Source organism: Lepisma saccharinum, chromosome 1 (assembly GCF_977018435.1).
Source record: "Lepisma saccharinum chromosome 1, izLepSacc3.1, whole genome shotgun sequence".
Taxonomy (NCBI): domain Eukaryota; kingdom Metazoa; phylum Arthropoda; class Insecta; order Zygentoma; family Lepismatidae; genus Lepisma; species Lepisma saccharinum.
In genome coordinates, this window is record NC_139229.1 from 126,874,434 (window position 1) to 126,894,019 (window position 19,586).

At 36.2% G+C, this 19,586-nt stretch overlaps 1 protein-coding gene across 4 annotated transcripts in view; it reads left to right on the forward strand.

Moving 5' to 3' along the window:
* Positions 1 to 19,586, forward strand: part of Su(dx) (WW domain containing E3 ubiquitin protein ligase suppressor of deltex) — a 78,222-nt gene that overhangs the window by 39,784 nt on the left and 18,852 nt on the right. For all 4 annotated transcript variants that reach the window (XM_083138398.1, XM_083138401.1, XM_083138399.1 and 1 more), the window contains exons 9-10: positions 4,789 to 4,938; positions 8,829 to 9,071. In XM_083138398.1, the coding sequence (XP_082994524.1) occupies positions 4,789 to 4,938; positions 8,829 to 9,071 (393 nt within the window). The remainder of the gene's footprint in view (positions 1 to 4,788; positions 4,939 to 8,828; positions 9,072 to 19,586) is intronic.

Below are 19,586 nucleotides of genomic sequence, written 5' to 3' on the forward strand. Positions count from 1 at the left end.
ATACATAAAATAATTGTAATTTCATGACAGTTCATTAAAAGTAAATATTTATTTGGAACTAATCACGTAAATTTGCCTGTGTTTGCCCAACTTCCCCCCATTGTAACTTTGTTATCCATAGAATATCAATCTCATTTTTTTCTACCAGGATGCTGTAAACATAAAATGTTATTAGTTTCCCAACGAGATATTTGTTTGATTTCAGTTTTAAGTCCAGTTTATGCATTGAAGGCTAATCGAGACTGGACCTACAGTTTAAAGTGGGATCCACCAGGTATAAAACCTGGAACCCCTTCATTACAAAGCTACGACGTTACCACTATGCCATCAGGGAATCCCCTCCCAACCAGATATATATTGATGCTCAAATTTTGAAAAAAATGAAAAAACTGGAAATAAGTTAGAGAGCTCAAATATTTTCTGCTTAAAAAACTTTGGATGTATATGTTTCCTCTAAAAACAATTATTGCCATGATATTTCATTGCTTACCCAGTAAAAAAATATCCTAGAAATTGATTTACCTACAAAATTGAATATCAGTCAGTTTTGGTCCTAAATTTCAACAATTTGCATTAGAGATGGTGAAAACGGTACAGAACACAAAATATAGCTTAAAATGTACTGAAAACGATGTTTTTTACCCCAGCATTCTATCATTTTTCTTATCTGAGTTATCATAATTATCGCAACTGTCTGCAAAGGTCAAAAATTCCGCAAGTCATGAAACAAAGATGGCCACCATTTTCAAACGAAGTTGTTTTAGGAAAATAATGCTTGTTTTGAACTACCCTTGCATAGGGGTTACAACAACAAAAAAATGATTTTTTTTAAAAAATGGTCGAGCCATTAGTGTTGGAACAATTGGTATGGATTGACCCTGAAATTTTCCACAATGTTCAAAAAATTTTAAAATTTTCGGAAAGAGGAGTAAAAAAAAACAATAATATTTTTTGTAGAGAAAGAGCATGTCTTTGCAATGATTTACAACATCAATAACTTTTGGTTCCATCAAGCCCACATGCTGAAAATTCAGGTTTTTGTAATTAGTTTTTCCACCACAAAAATGAGACTACAAGCACATTATTAGTCTTTTTGAGGCTTTTATATAACATTTTGAGTGCTGATGTTTTTTTTTTATAAAATCCTCATTATTTCATTGAGCTTTATGCAAAATTTCAAAAAGATTTGATCATTGGTTAAGAAGAAAATATAAAATGTAAGCAAAGGTATATTGTGTCGAGAGTCTCAAGAGTGACACACACATATTTAATGACATTACAAAGTTATGTAAAATTAAAACCATTTGAGATAGAGCGAAAAAAATTCGGGGTGTTTCTTTCAACCATAGGGGAAGGGTACACACCAAGTATCATAAAAATCTGAGAGATGGTGGGTGGCATGACCTCGTTGAAATGACGTGGAATGACCCCGCAGAGTAGCATGTAGACACTTCTGGCAGGTACAAGGTGGAACAAAAAGGAAATCAAATGTTCTGCTATTGCAGGTTTGTTAAGTACTGTTGTTTTCTTCATAACTATAGTTTAAAGTACCCAGCTGTGGGTTGTTTTCAGCACATCCATCCATATGAATGTATCCTCCACACTTTATGTGGAAGAGCATGGTAGAAGACAGAGGACAGTTTTGAAAAGTTGACATATTTTGCTTCATGGTACTGTTCGAACCACACTTCATCTCAAGTTAATTAAAATGAACCAAGTACGTTTGCAATGAATTGCTCTGCACGTTGCGCCATCGCCTCGTAATTCCAAATATGCATTCTGGTCCCTTTTCTGGTTTCTCTAATGCTTGATCTAAGGCAATACTGTGGAATATTTTGTTGGAATGAACAGTAAAGTTTTGAAATATTCATATATCGTAGGGTGCTCCTCTTTGTGTTTCAAACATTCATTGTAGTATGAACTACACCAACATGCATAATTCTATCAAATGCAAAGAAAAGTAATTGGGAAGCACACACTAAGAACGCATACATGGAAGTCCCGATAATGAAATGTCTCACTGAGATTGGTGCCATTTGAGGACTACATGCGTGAAAATTTTTTAAAACCCCAGAATTTCTTGTTTCTTCATTATTTTCTAAACTGCTTTGCCTGAAGTGTTTCCATGACTCCACAAATCATCCCAATTGCTTTAAGTGCTAGAGCAGAATGATGTCCATTTAAAGTCTTTTTAGCTGAAAGTGGGCCCATCATGCAATTTTCTATAAGAATTTCAAAAGCTTTTCTCTTTTTGAGATATAGTCCGTCCGATACATGACATCACTAAATCTTTGAGATGAAATCCTCCTAGGCCAAGAGAGACAATTGAAAACTTTGTCAGGAAGAAGCTGAATTTCCTTAACTATGCGATATACTCCCTTCATCATGCCAGAATGAACTCGCTTAATTCTGACAGAACATCTTGAAAGTTAACCATGGTTGCATATATGGAATCATATGGTGTTGCTGGATATCCTACGGAAGGATTGGAGTAAATTGAGTAATTGTCCATCAAGATGAATTGGAATACGGGAATTCCTTGATGGTATGTTTAGTTTCTTCTTGAGAGAAACCATACATGGTCCAAGTCCTTCCTGGCTTTCAAATGCCAGATGCTGCGACTAAACCACTATTTGGCATCAAGTTACTAGGAATCATGCTTCTTTGCTTTGGTTTAGATTAGTGAAGGAATTGGTGAGCTTCAGTTCTTTGTTCTGACTAGGTGATGTAACATCAGTTTTAAATGTATCAACATGGTTTTCTGTACCATCATTCTTTTCCAATATGGGTGGTAATTGTGAACCTCATGATTAAAGAACGAGTACTGTGTCGGGTGTTCCATGCATAGCCGACAGTGTAGCTTCTTCTCTTTCATAATTGTCCGTAGCACCATGGACGAAAATCTCGGGCTTAATTGAAGGTGGTATTGGGACATCGTGTCATTCAGCTAAATTGTGAGTTATCTTTGCTAAAATCTGATCTTGGCATAGGATTTACATATAACAAAAATGTAAGCTTCATCAGAGTCTTTTCTCCTTTCTTTCGAAAGAGACAACACTAATTCAACTGCTTCCATTTTTAATTCTTTGCAAGGCACAAATGATTCTGCAAAAAAGAAAACTAAAAATGAATGTGTGTACAAAGGTTAAAACTATCACAGAATTTTAAACTTTGCCATACATTTCCACGAAACTCATACTTGTGATGCGTTTACGTGCCATTATTGCGTTCATGGTGCCAAAAACAGTATGAAATGACATATTACATTGTTATATTATGGGATAATATTTAAAAATAATAACTGAAAAAATCCAATATGACCACCATTACTGCAAAATGACCATCGGTCAGACCATGTGACCAATTTTTCCCACAAGTCTAAACAATCAATACTTCTGGCTCTCATTCTTCCAACAGAACCTTCCCAGCTGTTGCATTAGTATGTGCAAGTGGTTCCTCTTCTGACATTTTTTGTATTTTAATTAAACATTTTTGATGTTTTATCTTTTATTTTAATTTTATAACATTGTTGTCAATTAGATTTTATTGTATACTTAATTCTTGAGAAAGATGTATGTATACAGTGGAACCCTGATTTAACGTTCTCGGATTTTACATTTTCCTGCATTATACATTAAATCTTCATGGTCCCAACGTAGCAAAATGTTATAAAATTTTCCTGCATTTTAAGTTCTTTCAGCTTGGTCCCCTGAAAAACGTAAAATCGAGGTTCCACTGTACATTTAAGCATGATCAATTAAAGAAGTTTAGTTAAGAAACTGAACTTTTTAATATTATTTGTGGATGTGATTATGAGTTTAGTGTATTACTATACACAGGGTGTCCAAAATAGAAGTATGTCCAGATCAAAGGTAATTATAACACCGTGTTTATATGTTTTTCTGTGAAGTATATACAATTGCAACATGTAAGGAAATGTACCACAATGTACGAGAATGTATTACAGTGTACATCTATATATGCCACTTCAGGAGATGTTAGAAGTGGCCTCCACCCATCTGCAGGCACAGGTCCGTTCTTTTAAGCACATTTTGGAATGTGTTCTGGAGCTGATGCTGTGTTGTTTGCAATTGCTGATGCGATGTTAACCCTAAGTTCGTCAATGGCAAACCTTGAAGGATGTATGCCTTACATACGACTCGATGACAAAAATTCTTTGCTGCAATGTTAACATCATCTTCATTACTTACGTGAAATTTAGAAGATTTCGCACTTCTGCATTGCACAATTTAATGGTTAAATCCTATTAATTTCAAAGATCCACTGTCTTCATTCACAAAAGGGCACGAAAATGCCGTATCCTTTTGTGAATGAAGACAGTGGATCTTCGAAATTAATAGGATTTAACCATTAAATTGTGCAATGCGGAAGTGCGAAATCTTCTAAATTTCACGTAAGTAATTTTAAACCGCGTTTACCACAACCATCATGAAATCATCTTCATTGACGGTACATCTTCCTCGTTGACCTGTTCTCACCTGTAAATAACCAAAACCACATTAATAATATTTCCTACCATGCTACTATAAATTATTATCACAAATCAATACTTTTATTTGGGACACCCTGTATAATACATGCCTGTAAAACTTTTCTTCCCTTTTTTTTTCTCCTGTTTGAAACTTTCTGTACTAATCTGGTACCTTCAGTGAAACACAAGGATGCTTCCTCCCATTTCCTTGTCATTTCTGTCAATTTCCTCAAATCTTCTTACCACAATTGATCTAATGGAACAAATTTGCCATTTAACTTTTCTCTTTGCTACAGTCAAGAACAGCCAGTGGCTTTGGGTGCTGATGAGCCACCACTTCCTCCAGGTTGGGAGATTAGACTAACAGAAGATGGAGTTCGGTATTTTGTTGACCACAACACCCGCACAACAACTTTCCAAGATCCTCGGCCGGGTGCCCCGAAGGGGTAAGATAAGAAAATTCAGAATATTTTTCCAACTATGTTCCACACCATGGTGCTTGAATTAGTTGTAGTATTTTATGTTTTATACGATCAGAAATGAACCACAAATACTTGTTAATTTGGAGGAGTGACATATTAATTGGTAGTTTTTCTAGAATCTTCTAGTATTTCAAATTAATGTTCAAATTAACTAATTTCAAATTGTGAAATGTATAATCACTTACTGTGTGTGGAAGAAAAAGAAAGAAATGTAATGGTATGCTATTTTGTTGCTTAGTAACCAGTTGTTAAAAATAAATGAATGAGATAACAAGGATGTTTTGTGTGTAGTTCGAATCACATAAAATCGAACATACGTTAATGTTTTTATTTAGTGCAAATAATTCTATACAAATTCATTTGCAACTTATAACTCAAGACAATTTAAGTCAGTCTTCTTGCATATAAAAAAAGGAATCAAAATCAACAACTTAAAACAAATATCAACATTGATACAGCATTTTTAATTTCGATGGTTCCCTGTTAATTTCATAAACTTGTGTACAACAGAAATAAAGTAAATATTAGTTATTTGTGAATGTAGATGACAGTCACAACGTATATTGGAAGCAAAATCACAAACAATCTAGTTTACATAATGCTAGAAAGACACAAATAAACTCTAATTGTTCTTGTACGAATAGATCTAGTTGTATTTTAAACAAACGCAGAGTACAAACTCAAATACCGCATTTCCTGAAACTACAGCAATAATGTTAGGTAGGCCAAATGATTTCCACAGTAATGGAGGATATTGTAGTTTGAATTACACAAACTATCCTTGCACTTGGTGTTCCAGTTCTACTAATTATACTCAAATTTATCCAGACAGATCTGATAACACAGTTTCAAGAATGAATAATACACACAGACTTAATTCTCACAATGATAATGATGAGTCTAGAAGGAAAATGTTTGAACATTCTTATCCTTGCACACATTTTGCTGGCAATTAAGTCACCAAACATTCTTGATAGTGTGTTTGTGAATGGAATAGGAAATTGTAATGGTGGAAATAATTTTCAAGAAGATCGTAATGTAAGACCAGATTCAGATTAAATAAAATAAAATTTCACTGTTATAGCATATATAAAATGACATTTTGGTTTTAAGAAATGTGAATATAATCCTAAATTTGATTTAACAACTGCACTTACTACACAAAATAAACATTTCCTTTCTAATAGCACATTTATGTCTTTACCAGAGTATTAAGTTTATTCCTGTATAAAGGGGTTCATTTTTGCTTCTCAAATCTTTACAGCAGAATTAACTAATTTTCCATGAATTGCATAATTCACAGGATAATTCTGTCCTCAGAAAGTGTCGCATCAGTAAATAATCTCTAAATTTTGTGTTTAAGAGTCTACTTTGCATTTTGCAGTTCATTTTGCATTATTTCATGACAAAATTAGGTAGGAAAACTCACCTCACACCTTTCAAAAACATGAAAAATTAACATTACAACATGTTATTTCACATTTCGTGTTTTCGTCAAAAACTAAATATGCATGCCTCTACCTATCTATTAATAGCTTGTAATTTAGTGCATAATTCTGTCATTGTGTTGTTTTGATGAATGCAACTAACTAGCTGTCTGCACATCCCCAAACCTGAAGGGCCATTGTTGGCAGCAACTTAGTTTTCCATCTCTGTCTATTGCGAGCAAGGTCAGTCCACTCTTTGATTATCCATACCAATTTTCTTCAGGTCCATCTTAATATTGTCATTCAATCTTCTGCTTGACCTTCCTACAGAAATATAAATGTTTCTTTAAACTGCAAAACTCATTGCAGTCACATTTTAAATAAGAAGATAATGCCATTCATTGTCAGTGTAGACAGTGCCATTCATTGTCAGTGTAGACAGTGCCATTCATTTTCTTAAGGAAGCATTTTGAATTTCAGAGAAAATTTCATATCAGTAGATTTGTATTATTTATAACAATGTTCAAAGTAGCATTACGTATCTTACAATGCTTGTACTTATATCACACGTTGAGTACAAGGACCCTTGTAATCAAATTATACTGAGGGCAATCAACCTATCTAATAATTCCAATGATCAGCATACATAAATTTTGATAGCATTCTTTTCATTTATGAAAGTCATATTGTTAAGGGAAAAGATTGTATCTGATGTGCTTATTTTGCATATTAATAATCAATTTGATAGATTAATTTTGCAGAGTTCAGTAATAGAAGTTCTCTATAATTTTGTTGTTTTTAACAAAATTGAAGCATGGTATTATCTGCCATGGAAAGCCAGGTTAACTAGGAATAGATATTTTCTCCTGTCATTGGTTTTTGGTGAATGTTGTTTGACTGTTTGCCACTAGGGTCACTGTTGTAACATGTTCATGCACTTGAGTGGTGTGCTGTTAGTTTGTTATCATGTAACAGTGTGATCCAGATTGAGTGGACATGTGCATTTTTGATATTCAGATTTGCTGTTAGAAAATACCAAACAAACATCAGAGGAAATGAACAGACTAATGTTGCCCCTAGTAGCAAATGATTGAACCTCTCACAGTATTTTCAAATTCCTGCGTTAATAGTGGCAGAGACTGCAATAAAGGTACATACTGTAATATTTTCAGCACCGAATATGTCATGAACATTTAAGCTGCTTGCACACCTACTGACATTTTATCAGAGTTGTCATCACTGACTACACCGTCAAGGAATTTTGTGCACTGCCGAAAAAATTGTAGTATGTGCTGATACCTTAGATGTTCACAGGAAGTGATTACCAAAGAGAAGCTTGATCTGAGAAATCAATGTGAGGTGGCTCCCTGCATTGAATATAAAAGTTTTATTGTTTGTGTCTATTGCAAAGACAAGCAGTTTTTATACAGGGTTTCTATAAATTAGTTATACAAAAGCAACCGTTAATTGTGAAGAAAGTGTATGTGTAACAGAAATGGTTTATACATCAACTTATCAACTTGGGTGGAACGATTCTGTGGCCACCTCATCGACATTTCTGGGAAGAGGGGGAACAAACACACGTTCCTTAATGTAACCCCAGATGAAGAAATCCATTGGGCCAATCAGGAGAACGAGGTGGCCACGGAATCATTCCACCATTACCAATCCAATTCGGTACTTGTGTAAGATAAACAAATGCTCACGCCTCCAGTGGCTGCATCTGAAACTAACAACGTGCGACAATAAACTTGAAGATATGCTGTATTCATTGATGTATAAACCATTTCTGTTACACATACATTTTCTTCACAATTAACGGTTACTTTTGTATAACTAATTTATAGAAACCCTGTATTCTTTTTGGAAAATTCCACCAATTTCATCATTGCTATGATGTGTCTAAATTTAAACACAATGAAAACAGTTTTCAGACAGAACTATGAATGACTAGAGGTTGTATCTGTTTTCATAACTTCAGGTGCAGGGATGTTGGTTTGACAGCTAGTTTGTCTTGACTGTATACTGATCTGTCAGTATGGAAATTTTATCCATCAGGAAGACCTGTCCAGCTGTGCCATCAAGCCCTGAGATGACAACAGTTGTATTAGTGTGTGTGTGCAAACACAAGTTTAATAACTGGCCTAAAGAATTAAAATTAAAAATACAACACATTTAATGTTGTAAAGCAGTAAGAAATTTCAAAGCCATATCACAATCTGCGCACACTTATCTTATTCTCTCGTCATCTTTTCCCCTTTGACTTCTATGTTCTCTTTGTACATTTTGTTGTATGTAATTTTAATGCCATTTTTTTTATTTGGAATGAAAATGAATGATGATTTTAAGATAGCAATAGCACCAATCTGTGACAATTAGAATGATTGTGTGTAGTCACTAACACTTAAAATTCTTATTTGTCTTCAGGCCAAAGGGAGTGTATGGCGTTCCCCGTGCTTACGAGCGGTCCTTTAGGTGGAAGTTAAGCCAGTTTAGATACCTGTGTCAAAGTAATGCACTACCCAGTCACATTAAGATAACTGTTTCGAGGCAAACACTCTTTGAAGACTCCTATCACCAAATAATGAGACTTCCAGCATATGAACTTAGAAGAAGGCTGTATATAATATTTCGAGGCGAAGAAGGCTTGGACTATGGTGGAGTTTCTAGGTAAGACTTAATTATTTTTGAGAACTTGCTTGTTTTTTATAACACATTGCACAGAGATGTAGAAATATTACAATTTTTTCTAGTCACATGAAGTTATATCAGCATTTTCCTTAAAAGTAGAATGCAAGTAGTAAAATATACTGCTTTTTATCCCAGAAACTATCAGGTGAAGAGAGAAGCATAATGGGAAGTGATTCAACAAACTATGTAACCCACAAGTTTTCCTTCCAACTCAATTGTGTCTGATGATGAAAATGAGAAGTTTGTAAAATGTTATCTATTATAAAATTGTAATGTGGCCAGTTTTAAAAAGAAGAAAAAATCCAACTTGGTTGTAGTGAAGAAATACTGTATTAGTTTTTAAAATTCACTTAGTAATGAAGTCAGAATTTGAGTAGTGGATTACAGATTTGAAAACTTGGCCTGATGTAAACTTGTAAGATACAAACAACGAACTAAGAATAAAAAGGATATATGAAGAAGTACCTTGCCGATAGTAATATCTCCTCTTCTGATAATGATATTGCTAAAAATATTTAGGTAAACTATTTATTGTGGATTTATGTCTTCTGTTTTGGCAACTCATGTTGGGACAGATTTTAACATTGAGTAGCATCATGTGATAAAATGAAGAAAATGATCAGAAGAATATGATTTTCTTCAGAAAATTGTGATATACAGGGGTTGTCTCTCTACCTCTATAAAGGTGTCCTCCACAAAAAAAAGTTACTTCCTCCTTGAAATAATTTCTCACAAATTAGTGAACATGCAAGAGGTATACTTTGAAGCACAGATAGCTATTGCAAATAGTAATAAATATTTAATCAAAATTACATTGTTGAAAAATTAAATGTCTGCTTTTACAACTTTTGCCATTATCAGAATATACAGATTTGTTTCTGTCTTGTGGTTATTTTTCTCTTTCATTATTTCCATCCTTTGGTACCTTGGGTGTCATTGTTAAAGTGGAAAGATCTGCATAATTAATATATCTCAAATTTTGTGTTCTAATTAGGCTTGAATTGATACCACTTGCAGGGTGGTTACTTGGAATTCCTTGATTTCTGGGAATTATGCATGATTTTTTCTCAGTAGATGTGAAAAATTGCAACTTTATTAATCCAAACCCCATGAAATGTATACATACAAGGTCTGCCCATAAAGAAACCGAACCGTCAAATAAAGAACCAAACCAAATAAAAAGGTATGGTATTCAGGCAACACTGCAAAAAGCTATATCTAAACTTCCCGTCAGTGCATGTTTCAACCTGTTACAGTCTGTATCGGGGCTAGTGTGCGTCAGATGCAGGTCGTGTGCAGCCAGCATACATAATACGTGCACCAAGATGAAACAACGTTACGGCATAAAGTTTTGTTACAAATTGGGTAAATCGTTTATGGAAACATTACAGATCATACGGGCAGTATATGTAAAAAGTAAAGTGCTTAACACCATGCCATGAAAACGTATAGGGGGTGTGGGGGTAACGCCTCACACATTTCTTGATCCGATCGTGAGTGGGGGTGATGTGATCAGCAACATGCCCCTGACTGCCTTAACCCCCCAGGGTTTCCCCCAGGTACCCATGTCATTCGATGCTGGGTGGACGCCAGGGCTGCTTCCAACGTTAGAAAAGTTCACACATTTGAACTGGCTGGGGATCGAACCTGGGACCTTTAGCATGGTAGTCAGACGAGTTACCGACTGAGCCACTGTGGCCACTACGGGCAGTATATGGTGAGATGAAACCTGGTGTTTACAATATGACCCCGAAACAAAAAGACAAGAGTGCACAGTGGAAAGGACAGTTCTTGCCCATAAAGAAAAAGGCACGGATGTCCAAATTGAAGACAAAGGTGCTGCTGATCGCATTTTGTGATTCCCAAGGACTGATCCACCATGAACTTGTCCCTGAAAACCAAACAATCAATCAGTGGTATTACAAGGAAGTGCTTGGTCGACTCTGAAGCAGGTTGGGAAGGACCTCTGTGATTCTGGCCAATGGTTTCTGTTGCACGATAATGCTCGGCCTCATACCACATTGTCTGTACAACAATACCATGCTAAGCATTCAGTGACATTGATCAATCATCCTCCATATTCTCAGGACTTATAACCTGCTGATTTTTTCCTTTTTCCCAAGCTTAAGAGCCTGTATCACCGCTGGTGATGATACCTAAAAAATAGGTTCTTGCGTCGACGTTCTGTGCTCGAACAGTCAAGTGTGTGGCATTTAAATTTTACTGAGTTAAAGATCAAATATGAAGTTAGTTATGTCGCGCAGCCTTTTTTTAAATACGTTATTTATTACGTAGTTTTCCTTATCTCAATTTCGTAAAATTCACTTGCTCGCCAATTGTATGTAATAACTTAAATCAACATTTTAAAGCGCAAGAAAGCTTCAACTGTTCTTCTACAGCAAAGAAATGAATCTGATCTTACATAATTTTCTTTAGAATGTCTGTAGTTTTTCGACGTACAGAGCAATGTATGTAAATTTTAACTTCGACTTTTCTAAGCTGGTCGCGCTAGCCGTTTCCCCCTCTGTACAGCTCGCGCTCAACCCTGCCCCCCTCCCCCCCTCCATACTTTTCCGCCGTCTCTTTTTTCTTTCACAATCGGCCAGTCTTCCAAGAAAACTGCATGCTGAGAGCTAGGAAAAGAAAAAAGAAGGCAGGGAAAGGTTTTGGGGGAGAATCAATGGTTTGGGCGGCGATGCTTGTAACCAGTTCTTCACTATGCGATCCATGACAACAGTGAAGGATGCAGGATTTCCCCAGTATATTGTTCACAAAAGGGAAGGGCTGGTTGCACAGACTGAAGTACACCTTTACAAAAGATTTGCCTACAAAAGAGAAATTGTGCTAAATTATAACTTTTTTTTTGTGAGAACACGATAGTCCATTACCAAGGGATTTTTTTTAGGGGCAAGGTGACTGTACCCAAAGTTTTTAGGTAAATATTGTGTAAATTCTATCTGGTGGTGGATTATAAACCAGTCACGCAAATGAATGACTTCTTAGCTGTCGATCATAAATAAGTTCAATGAACTTTCATTGTCAGTTTGAGATATTTCTGAGGGTCAATGGTAAAAAAAATACTTGATGATCTGTTATGGAAATAGTGCTATTTTTAAACATTTTGAATGTCCGTTCAATTTAATTTCGATTTGACTCCTTTCATGATTTGTAAGTAGGGGGATAAAATATATTTACTTAATACTTTACTGCGTTATTTTTTTCACCAATTACATATATATATTACAGTCAGACCCAAGGATAAATCGCAACATAAGATAGTTCTGTGTCATCATATACAAAAGTACTTTTAGGCATAGGTCTTATGTAAAATAAAATACATTAATTATGTTGTTTTTTTCTTTTCCAAAGACATTATTTAGTGGAATAATATGACAGACTTACTATTGATAATGACCATACAAAACACACCATAAAAATTGCATTCACTTTCAACTTTCTGGGTCCGGCCACCGTGGGGGAGTGGTTAGAACATCGCACTACGACGCCAGGGCTCCTGGGTTTGAATTCCGGCTTGGGCGCGGACAACTGTGAGTGTCCATTCATCAATTCATCACTCGTCCCCATCTTCGCAAATTGGCCAAAAGTGGCACAAAAAGCGAAGTAAAATGAAGCAAATCAATCAACTTTCTGGATATACGACAAATAACACTATGTAATGTAACACTATTTCTGTATAGGCCTAAGGAATTTTAGGCATGCTCAGATCCTCCGATTATGGGGAGCAAGTGCCTTGATAAAAGTTAGCTTACGAAATAAAACCCTCATTCCATCTAACTGTTTTTATTACATTGATGGGCACAAAACACTGTCGTGTGTGTCCCGACGCACCTAAAATCACTTTATTAGATGAATTTCAACTTCAGTGGCACCATTGTTCTCTGCTGGCGCTTCATTTTCCATCTCTGTCAAAGACTAATTTACGTATAAACTTGGATTAGTACCACAAATTCAAAAGAACTACACATAATTTATTCATGTGCAATATATGGACAATTTATTCTGCAGAGACATACAGATAATACAACTAAAGAATAAAATATGTGGAGGTGTTAATAAGAAATTTGCTAGTGGGAGAGTCCAATTACATAGGAAGTAATACACTACCCTTCCCCTACGTAGTTACTTGGAACTTTCATCGGTTTGAAAATAGTATTTACTTTTATTTCTATAAAAGCATAATGTTGTTTAAGAAGGGTTATAAGATTCCTCTGCACTAAATTTCTAAGTGAGACTATTAAGCAACTTCTCCCTCACCCCCTCATTTACGCAGCGTATGCAAAGAGTGTGAATACTTTTTTGCTAAAAATGGAAAATGAAGGACAGCAAGAAACTAATGAAATACGTCTGTTTTTATGAACAGCTGCAGAATTATCTACAAACTTGTTGAAAATCACAATTTTGCTAGCTTGTACTCATTGGACAAAATACATAGAGCCAGGGACGGCGCTACAAAGAGGTTAGGGGGGTATGAAACCCTCACAACAGATCTAAGCTCCCTATAGCCGCCAGATTTTTATAGTACGTTAGACTCCTTTCGATCGAAAATAAAAGAACTAGAAGCTATCTTACGTAATATTTTCCATTATAAAACTTCCCTTAAGGCAAGGCCATTGCAATGTTCAAGTACATTTCCTGCTTTTATAAGATCGCAAGATTATTACAATGTGTTGTACGTAAAATCGTGGTTGGAGGTGGCAGCAGCAGATCTGCATGGATCAACAACGGACATTGATTATTTAATACGTACTAAGTGATTGTTAAATCACAAGTCTCCAAACTTGCCAAAAAAATTTGCAGATACTCTGCTGCTTATCTGGTAGGTGGATGTGTTCAGTGGCTGTGGGATTGCTGTTTGATTGTTGGAGGGTCAAACGATGATGATAATACGATGCCTACGAAGCTAAATGTTAACAATTATTATCCTATGTAAATCATATCACTATTTTTGGAACGAGTGTTAAAAAATATGTTTTATAAGTTGGAGGATGTTACCAATTCTATTGCGAAGGTAACACTGAGAGAACAAACATATTTTCAGTGCAAATTCACCTACACTATGAGACAAAAGCATTGACTATCAATATCATTGACATAAATCAATGGATACAGTTGCACCTCTCGCACTGGGCAGAAGTGATTAGTAGTGAATATAACAACCAATAGTTTTATGTGTGTTTCACATCTGATTCTTCTCCATGCAATAGTAATTGGCCACTTGGCATAAATTATTTTCCAACGTCATAAATAATAATTTATTAACATGTAAACCTAGGCTTTCAAGGAATAAAACTGCCCAAGCTTGCTGATTTTTGCACTGAATTGCATTGTTTAGTTGCACAAAGGCTAATCGGGACAAAACCTACAGCCTATAGTGGAATTCGAGCCACTTAATTAAATGTGCCTAACCGTGGATCGAACTCGTGACCCCTCGATTACAAAGCATCATTATTACCGCTGACCGAGGCGGGGAGGTTCACTTACAATCTTTCTAATTCTTAACATTTAAGAGTTAGGTAGTTTCTGTAGCCTTTTAATTCCTTAATGTCGTATTTTTGCCTCTCGGATGTTTTCAATAACGATGTAATGATGAAAGGATTGAGAAAACATCGCTGACAATTATGTTCATTGCAAATACTCAAATGAGAAATTACAATCAGAAAAGCTGCCCCGTGGCGGAGTGGTTAGCACATCACGCTACGACGCCAGATGTCCTGGGTTCAAATCCCAGCTTGGGTTGGGTGTCCCTTCATCAATTTCATCATATCATCACTCATCCCCCATCTTCGCAATTAGCCAAAAGTGACAGAAAAGCAGAAAAGCAATGTAAAGTAAACTAAATCAATCAGTCACTACAAACCGGAAAATAAACTTGACGGTTCTTGAGATGTTGAACGTCCTCCAACTTTCAAAAATTCATTTTTTACACCTATTCCGGAAATTGGAAACACCATTTGTAGAGGATAATGATTGTACACATTTTACTCTATATCTAACCTATAGAACCAAATAACAATCTCACAGGCACTGAATAAATCCACCTACCAGGTAGGCAGTGTCCCTCCGTAGTCGAGCAGGTTAAGGCGTTCACTCGTCTTGAGATCGTTCGCTGCGGGACGGCGTAGGTTCGAATCCGGCTCTGGTCGAAATTTATTCGGCCTACGTATAGGGCCGGTGGCAACCCACCATCGTGAGGAAATTGGGAAGCTCCGAGTGAGTGAGCGTAACCTGGTCAAGAAGACCTACAACAACGGCTGGGTGTTCGTCGGGCTGATCACCCGTCACCCCAATACTGGTCTAAGACCTCCACGCTATAACAGGTGACGGAGGAACAGATTGGGAGGGAGACCAGCAGTCGGTAGGTAACGCTGTGGGTTTAGTTTAGGTAGGCAGCAAAATATCATGTCAATATCGTGACAAGTTTGGCGACTCATGATTTAACAATTTCTTAGTATAAAATGATCAGTGGTCATTGTTGATCCAGGCAGATAAGCAGTTGCCCTGCCCTTTCAAGATTTTAGAACACATCGTAAGAAGATAACATCTTCCTGAAGTAGAAAATGTACTTGAGCATTGTAATGAACTTTTATGAAAGTTTTGTCGAAATGCGTCTACTGTACAATAAAACAATATTATACTCTAAAAGGAAATGGCGCAACTACAAGGAGACGGGGGGGGGGGGGGGGCATTGCCCTTTTTGCCTTTTTCCAACCTTGGACTGAAATCAATTATAGGGGGGGGCATACATTGAAGTAAAAAGAAAGCAAGACTAGCAGAATCTACTAGTAGCAGGACAAAAGGATACTCAAGACGGAATTAGTTTTCACGTCCATCTTGCATTATTTCTTACAGACGGCCAGGATCACCTGCAGGGGCCACAGAGGGGCCATTGTCCCCTCGACTTTAAATTTTATACAAATAAAAATACATTTCGTAAAATTTTCTTTCTCGCTTCGCTCGCGGTACCTGCTTTTCTTGCAGTCTTGTCAACTTCCGAACCGTAGCTAGGAAGTAGCGGGAGTTGGTCCTTGGAGCCGAACAATCTGATTGAGAAAAATTGTAAAAGAGAATACCATGTGCCCTATTAAATCAATACTGTTTTCAACTTTCAAAAATTTGGATCGAAAAATTTTCGCTCGCAGTTTGCCTGTTGCTGCTATAACAGTTTGCTTTGGAGGAAAACGAGCGCTCACATTTCAGAGACAATTTATATAATTTTTGCTGTTAGTTTGTTAAGGGGCGGATGAATAGATTACGTAATGTATTTAAATAATATGTTAATAACTAGGTATATATATATATATATATATACTGTATATATAATATACACGCGCGCGCACTAATACACACACATATATATATCGCATCAGTGCAAAAAACTAAAACAGTGAGATAAAATGAGTTTTTTCTTTCCCGATCTGACTTAATTTTCAAGGTTTTTGCCCTCCCCCCCTTATCAGAGGGTCTGCGCACGCCTATGATGTTGGTACCTTCTTCTAATAATAAAAACAAGTTAAAATAACAGTAATATTAAATTAATAATATTAAAATATTAATTAATATTGTTATCACATGATTGGGAAAAGACGGCATAAGAATAGGAATATAATAGCACGCATTCATTATCTAGCTCATGAATAGTTAAGATCGCTTCAATTTGTATAAAAACAACTGCCCTGGCAAGGTGATTGTGAAACAGATAAGGAATTGAATATTTATTGAATAACGAAAAAGGATGTTAGATCAATTTGACGAAAAGTAAAGCTCTTAATTTAATATTTAAACATATTGCTTAGGTAGTGGTTTGCATAAATCTTCTTTGATACAGTCATCCAAAGTTGTATGATCCTTCCCTTACAATAAGTTTGACGGAAATACACCTCTCTCGATTATACGACAGATGCTAAACAAAACAAGCATATTTACATTATTTAATTTTAGTACTTCGTAAGTCTCTTGTGGAAGATTCTGACTCCCTGGACACCCCGCTTCCCCTAAATAGTCATTGGCTCTATTACATGTAAGTTGTATTGCGACATTCGTCAATGTGTGTTTTTCTTCTTTCAGACACTCGGAAGAGTGTTGTCTTGTCACAGAAACCCTCTCGGAGTTATAAACGTGCGGGCTCAAAAGAAAGGTCTGTTATGGTCAGAGTCTGACCTGCCAGGCAGGGTGGGGGTGGGGGGTTAGTAGCGGACAGGGAACCTTGTCTTCTTTTTCTTTCGACAGAGCAACCCTCCCACCAGTAAAGTCTCCATTGGTCTCCCATGCAATGGATTTGCGTTCGAAGGGGGAAATGGAATCAATATTGGTAAGACTAGGAAGAAAATTTGACATCTGTCCGGTGCTTTTTTCGAGTGACGCTGATACGGGCTCTTAAGGTGGCTATGAAAGGATGAAGGTTTGAGACATCGCAGACATGAAATTAAATGTTACGCGTATTTTGCGAACACTTACTGTCAATGACTATCAACAGAGTTTCCAAGACCTGTACAAACGCTGGTCAAAGTGTATTGCCTCCTCTGGTGATTATTTAGAAGGTGATAAAGTCATTTGAAAGTAATTACTTGTTTTCTTTCCTATAGAAAAAAAAGTTTTTTTTTATGGGCGAACCTTGTATTTCTATATGCCCTGATGCAAGTTTTTCCCAGTTTAGCTTTTATTTTTATCGAGGAAGGAAAAGAAGCTGTGTGGAAAATACAACAGAATTCACTCAATCCACTTGCTTTTTTAGTATCCTTTGCAGAACAATCTATCTAACAGTCTAAAAAATATTGCAAAATTGATATCTTGAAGTTGATTAGTTAAATTTGAGTTTGAAATTCTTACACAATTAACAATTTTTCATACAGTAATATATCCCATAACATTTGTGACTTGTGTTTGCAGGTGTATTTCGAGTCTGAGTATGCGAAATGACAAATTTAAACTCCACACCTTAAATTAAATATTTTAATCATATATACCGTTTAATTGAGGGGGGTGAAGAGAGGTTGTAATACGTAAGGTTGAAATAGAGAAAACATCTGCATGTGTTCTTGAATTTTTGGAAAAATCGCCTTGAAAACTGGAAATTATACTTGAATTTTATCATGGTCCTAGAGTGACCACCCTGCACTTGTCCATACTGGTATCAGTACTTGAACATTATAGCAAATTTAGGTTATTTATAAATGTGAGAAAATAAGGGAGATATTACACCAAAGCAACTTGAGAATTAACCAATTGAATGCAGGCTTATGCTGCTACAGTGTGAAATAAATGGTTCATTCCCAAGTGGCATGTTGCCTCTTCCCCCCAAGTACAGGAAAACCTCGTTAATACGAAGTTCAAGGGACCAAAAAATGTCAACTTCGTATTAAACAACTTCGAGTTATCCAAACTTTTCAAGATGGCGCCTGTTTTCATGTGTAAATAAAGTAGAATATAAATTACCCCCACAAAGGATGTTTTATACTTGGTCGTAGCTCAGAAAATAAGCTTTATATGTACTATATAATAATATTGTACGTTTTAAAGAAAGTGTAAAAAATGTTACACAAAATGAGAACACGGAGCTTAACACAGACACAAAGATTCCAAGGAGACGGTTAACACCATTTATCCTGCCTAGTTATACAACCGGTTATGCACAGGATGCATGTTGTGGCAAAAAGTTTTTAAAAAAACGGTATTTTCTTTTAATTGTGCAAAGTCGTTGCTCTTCCACGAAATTCTTACAATTTTAGTTCATAAGAAACCCGTTTGCATTGAGTACTATGGAAAGGAAAACAATCTCGTTTATTGCAAGAAGTGAAACTCGGAAGAATCTTGACAGTAGTCACACTGGCGCGAGCAAGAGACGGGGAGATAATCGGACAGAATGTATATTGGATTTTTTGTGCGTTCACTAGAACATTGTCCGTTACAGGATTAACTGGTAAGAGAAGATTCTCTTGGGAGAGAACACAACCTTTCCCTGGCACAAAACAAAACAAAAAAATCGGGGCTGTAAATTTTGTTCTGGTTCGGCTGTCCAAAACACATCGTAAAAAAAGTCACATATTCTTTGCTTCAGTTAACTTCATATTCGACCCCCCTCCCTCCCCCTTTGCAGGGATCAGTTCAAACTCTTCCTCAACTTGCATTGTAATCCACTCTGAAAAAGTAAACACACAACTTGCGATCTGTTTGCACCGAATGTGTATCCTAGGACACATTAAACAGTGCCGCACTCGTTAATCACTCTGGTTTGGATCCCACTTAAAACTGTATATTTAGTCCCGCTTAGCTCATCAGCATAAAATGAACTAAAAACAAGCTTTACGAAACTTGCGTATTTTCAGATTAATCGACAATTTATTGTAGGTTTCAGGAGTATTCTGGAGGTCAAACACTCGCTCCGCCAAAACTTTTTACTTATCATGTGGTTTTTGTTCGTTTTGAAGAAAGTATTCAGAACTGTTTGCTTTTTTTTAGACGCCAAAGGAAAGGAGC